Source organism: Budorcas taxicolor, chromosome 16 (assembly GCF_023091745.1).
Source record: "Budorcas taxicolor isolate Tak-1 chromosome 16, Takin1.1, whole genome shotgun sequence".
Classification (NCBI taxonomy): Eukaryota; Metazoa; Chordata; class Mammalia; order Artiodactyla; family Bovidae; genus Budorcas; species Budorcas taxicolor.
In genome coordinates this window covers 55,211,933-55,217,042 of record NC_068925.1, presented here as the reverse complement: position 1 = coordinate 55,217,042, position 5,110 = coordinate 55,211,933, and the positions used below count along the sequence as shown (strand labels likewise).

At 44.5% G+C, this 5,110-nt stretch overlaps 1 protein-coding gene across 1 annotated transcript; it reads right to left on the bottom strand.

The window, feature by feature from the left end:
• Positions 1-759: 759 nt before the first annotated feature.
• On the bottom strand, positions 760-4,745 carry LOC128061278 (PRAME family member 8-like). Its single transcript, XM_052653568.1, has 4 exons — positions 4,617-4,745; positions 3,580-3,890; positions 2,586-3,158; positions 760-1,333 (listed from the first exon to the last, which is right to left on the bottom strand). The coding sequence occupies exons 1-4, from the start codon at positions 4,743-4,745 to the stop codon at positions 760-762; spliced, it is 1,587 nt and encodes a 528-aa protein (XP_052509528.1).
• Between the last annotated feature and the right edge of the window lie 365 nt (positions 4,746-5,110).

The window sequence follows — 5,110 nt, the reverse complement described above, 5'->3', positions numbered from 1 at the left end:
ATTCGCTTCAGTTGTGTCTGACTCTGTGTGACCCCAGAGAAGGCAGCCCACCAGGCTCCCCCATCCCTGGGATTCTCCAGGCAAGAACACTGGAGTGGGTTGTCATTGCCTTCACCAATGCATGAAAGTGAAAAGTGAAAGTAATTTGCTCAGTCCTGTCTGACTCCTAGTGACCCCATGGACTACAGCCTTCCAGGCTCCCCTGTCCATGGGAATTGCCAGGCAAGAGTACTGGAGTGGGTTGCCATTGCCTTCTCCAGGTGAACTATAATTCATTGGTAGCTTTGTATAAATGCTGAATCCAAGACAGAATGGAGAACTAGTGGGAATAGTAAGGTTTCAGATCACAGATAATTTAGTGCATTTTCTTTCATCAGTAACTAAAGATCTTGAGGTGAAAACAGAGAAAATGATTCTGTATCATGGAGGGCACCAGTCCATATATACGGAAGATTTCTTTATTTCTGACCATTTCTTTACAATCATGCACCCAAGGATAACATCAACATGTACATCACAAGTATATTCAGAAAATTACATTCAGTATTCTTACGCTATTTAACCCATGTCATTGAAAGTCCCATCATTTTCCAGAGTCTACATTTCCCCCTACAATCTTGAACTTCCACTGGATCATCTTTTCTTTGCCCATTCACATTGAGCTGATGTCTGAAACTAGATTTTCATGTTATGAAGTACACAGGTCCTAGATTTCTGTTTCTAAGTGCCCAGAAGAAAGCTTTTCATACAGGGAACCACCTAGGCAGGGGTACTATAGCTGTATATAATGGGCTCCACATGATGACATAAGTCATCACCATTGTGAGGACAGGGACTTAGGAAAATCCTGATGATCCTGGGCTGGCCTAAGTCTCTCAGAATCTCTAACAGCTGAGTCCAAAGGTGAGCAAGTCTGCCTTCCAGGGGGACACCCTGAGGGCTGTAACTCTCCTGAGGGGCAGGATACCACTCCTGACTTAAACAGGACAGCCCAGCGGTGTGTCGCAGCATCTTCTCCATGACAGCCATGGAGAGAAGATTCCCACATAGGCTGAAGGAACTGAGCTGGGAGCAGCGGCTTAGGGCAGGCAGGATGGCCTCAAACTGGGAGTCCATGATCCCACACTGGTCTAAGTACAGTTTCTGGATGGTGGCTGCAACTTTCTCCAGCAGAACTTGGAGCAGTTCAGGACTAAAATCAGTCATGGTGACACCAATCATTTCCAGGCTTTTTAGCTGACAGATGTTCGGGCACTGGGACAAGTGGATCAAGTCTGATTCCGTAAGTCGGCATTTAGTTATTGAGAGGTTGTGCAAGGTGGTCTTCAGGCACCTAGGGAGACACCAAACAGTTAGTTCTTGGAAACTGGGTGCCAGGTGGCTACATGGTGGTGTGATATTCTGCTGCTAAGCTGAGTCTGACCCTCGGTGACACTGTGGACTGTAGCCCACCAGGCTCTTCTGTCCATGGCATTTCCCAGGCAAGAATACTGGAGTGGGTTGCTGTTTCCTTCTCCAGGGTACTTTCCTGACCCAGGAATCCAATCCGAGTCTCTTGTGTCTCCTGCACTGGAAGGTGGGTTCTTTACTACTAGTGCCACCTGGGAAGCTCCATGGTGGCTATATGTGAGAGGCAAATGGTTTCTTCAGGGCAAGAGTTAAGTCTGACCATCTGATGAGGGTCAATACACTGATTGCCCAGTCTCTATCTAGACTCAGTCCTGTCACCTGCACTATGTGACTGAGTCAGTTCATAGAATCTTGAAAGTTCTCTCCCTCATGTATCAAGCAGAATACAACATACTCCACTTCCTTATGAGGATGAATGGAATGGATAATGGAATGCACTAGAACATGCTCAGAGGAGAGCCTGACACAGAGCCTCAATCAAAGGTGGTCGTCACTGAATTTTATTTCTAGGTGAATGAAATAAAAAATTATTTCACCTAGGGATTCCTTCAGTCCAACTTTGGGCTCCAGATGCCTATATCTTTGACCAGGTGTGGATCTAGAGAGAAATTCATAAAGAATAAACTTATACAAGATTCTACAACATAAAATGTGATGCCAGGCTAATGGGCTGACTTACATTCTTGGATCATCTACAAATTTTCCATCACTTTTTATTATCTATTTTGCTTAGCTGGATTAACATAATCTCTAGAATCATAATTTTCCCTTATATTAATTACCTTGTCTGGAGCACAAAAAACAAGATATACAGACAGATAGTTTAAGACAAGCTCATTGTGGCCACAATCCTGGTGAGCATAGAGCTTCTCTTCAGAAATGCTCTGCTCTGATGTGATTCCCCCACAGAGTCCCATTTATTTCCTCTACTTTGAAGTCATTTGAACATAAACACCTTTGCTGAACGAAGAAATTACAAACCCTCCAGGGCCAGATCCAAACATCCCAGTCAGTAGTCTGTACCTTCACAGCAAGGTGTCCCTTTCAAGAGCCACTATAACAGTTTAGCAGGCAATCTTTATTTCCATGGTCATGGGACACCACCCTTTAGGTGACAGTGACTTTGACACTCTAATGTTATGTTCAGTGTTACCCAGACAGTGGTGCACACTCACCTGAGCATCTGGTCCAGGCAGTCTTCAAGAAAGGAGGGAGAGTCCAGATGAAGATCCCGGAGGTGGCCCAGCCTCAGGAACTGGGAGGTAATTTGCACAATGTGATCCTGCTCGTGCTTCCTAAAGGCAGATACATGGATAGGGAAGAGAACGAGTCTTTGCAGATTACTCATGCGGCCCAGGAAAGGAGCAAACGTGGCCAGGGTGGACAGATGCCAGGTGCAATTCACCTGCACCTCCTGGATACAGTCCAGCTGCACCAAGCTCAAGACCTTCACAATATTTTCCATTGACATCGAAAAGATCTTCAGCTTCTTACAGCACAGATGTATGGAAGCTTTTCTCTGCTCCACCCACCGGAGAAGGTAGGTAAGGAAGTTATTCAGGGTCCTTTTTTTCAGGGAAAGTTCTGTGAAAACCCTCAATGGCGCCAAGTGCTGCTTTGTTATCGAGCTGGGTTCAATCACTGGTGCTCTTCCTGAGCTTGTGCATCCACGATTGTTGGCTCCAGACCACATGCTCCAGAATTTATGATCTGTGTCCCGCAAATCTAGCACCCGCAGTTTGCACCTCCTATAGAGAAAAAGGAGATTGGTAAAGATGCATTAAAATCCACCCAGAAGGAAAAAATAGCCACAAAAATTAAGCTCACACTGCTCTCTTCTGCTGTAACTTCAGATTACTGATGTCACCTGCTGTCTTGCCCTCTTCACTTTCTGACTCACTTTCTTCCATCTTGCTTTCATTTCTTGTCCTTTCTGAATCTTCACTTCTAGTAACTTTAAGGGTCACTAAGAGAAGTACATGATATTTCAGGCTCCTGTTCATTACAAGCACTCTCATGCTTCCAGAGGCATTTCCTTTAGTGAGACAAGCCTTCTTCATTTCCATCTTCAGAACCCTCTGGTCCATCCCTTTCCACCCACATTCCCTCACCCCAGCTGTCTTCTCTGGGACACCCAGGATTTTACCAGGTTCCCCAAGTCAGGCTCACCTTGAGGGAACCTTCTGGGCAAGGAGGATGTCAAGTGCTTCCAGGACTGCTTGTAGGGGCCCCACATGAGGCAGGTCAATCAGGGCCCCCAGAGGCAGGCGGACAAAGGGCCAGGCTTGCACCATGGCCTTCAGGGTCTCAATGTGTCGCCCTTGGAATGCTTCCACGAAGAGGGGTGGGAAGAGCTCCATGGGTAGAAACTCCAGAGCAGAAATGACTGAGTCCTCATCCCTCAGCAGGCTTGTTCTTGCAAGGTCCAGGAGTCTGGGTGGGGTTGGGACATTCATCCTGACTCTTCGCCAAAATGAATCCTGTGGAAAATGCCAATCAACAAAGCACCCATTTCAGGGCAAATGTGAGCACACCATAGACTGTCTCCAAATGCTTCAGAAGAACCTAGTCAGCGCCAAGATCTATGCACTGCCAAGGGTGGAAGCCTTTCAGTTGTTCCTTTTGATCCTGTGGGTTCATTGGGCACAAAGCTGTAGCTTTTTCCCTACTGATTTCAGTAACAAGCATCTCAACCACTAGCACATTCAGATACATCCACTTCTTTGTTTAATTCATGTCTCACTGCGAAGTGGTTACCAAGAGCCTGAAAGTTGACTCCAAACTTTATTTGGGGAAGACTTCCAGATGATCATTTAGTCTACGGGAAGAAGACTGTCATGTGGAGCAACACAGCCTCCATCTTGTTACTGCAGTTACAGCGAATAGTAAATTTGAAAAAATGCTCCTACATGAATGTCAGGTGTACACACAAAAAAGTATTTTGCATTTCAAAAAATAAATTTACAGATATTTTCATTAGAAATATCATCATGGTAAAGCTATCTGAAAATGGTATCGCTACAGCATGAATCAAAATATTTGGAATCCAGGGTAAATACAATTAGAGGCACAATGAAAACCTGAAATATTATCATCTAAAGAGAAATAATTTAAAAAAAAAAACAAAACCTCTCTGTGTCATTTTGAGTTCCATGCCACCCTCAAGGTCAGCTAAAGATGTCAGAACAGTCCTGACAGTAACTTACCACTGTGATGTGGTTGGTGTGGTGCTCAGACCATAGGCCCTGGGAGGACTCAGCCAGTGACTCAGGAGTCAGAAGATTCTGCATCCTTTCTTCAGAGGCTGAGACTTTTACAGGTCTTTCTAATCTCATCATCCCTCTGTCCAACTACTAACAAAATCAGAAAAGGTATGCCTGATTAGATTATAGAATGCCCATCGTATTGGTTTTGATTGGATCTTCATTTTTCTCCACATTAGGTGACTGAATCAGATATACATTCAGAAAACAGAATAATGATCAGAGAATCAAGAACTCACACATGGATTCACTCCACAAACATTGGTTGATATGCACCAATATGGATAGTTATATCCCTGGGTTTGGTCATGGAACAATTTATTGGTTCCTAACATTGAACAAGAAAGAAAATAACTTGAAACCAACTTTGTTGGGGGAACTATGGCCCAGTCAAAATTATCAGAATGTCCTAGAATTAACACAGCTTCATGAAAACA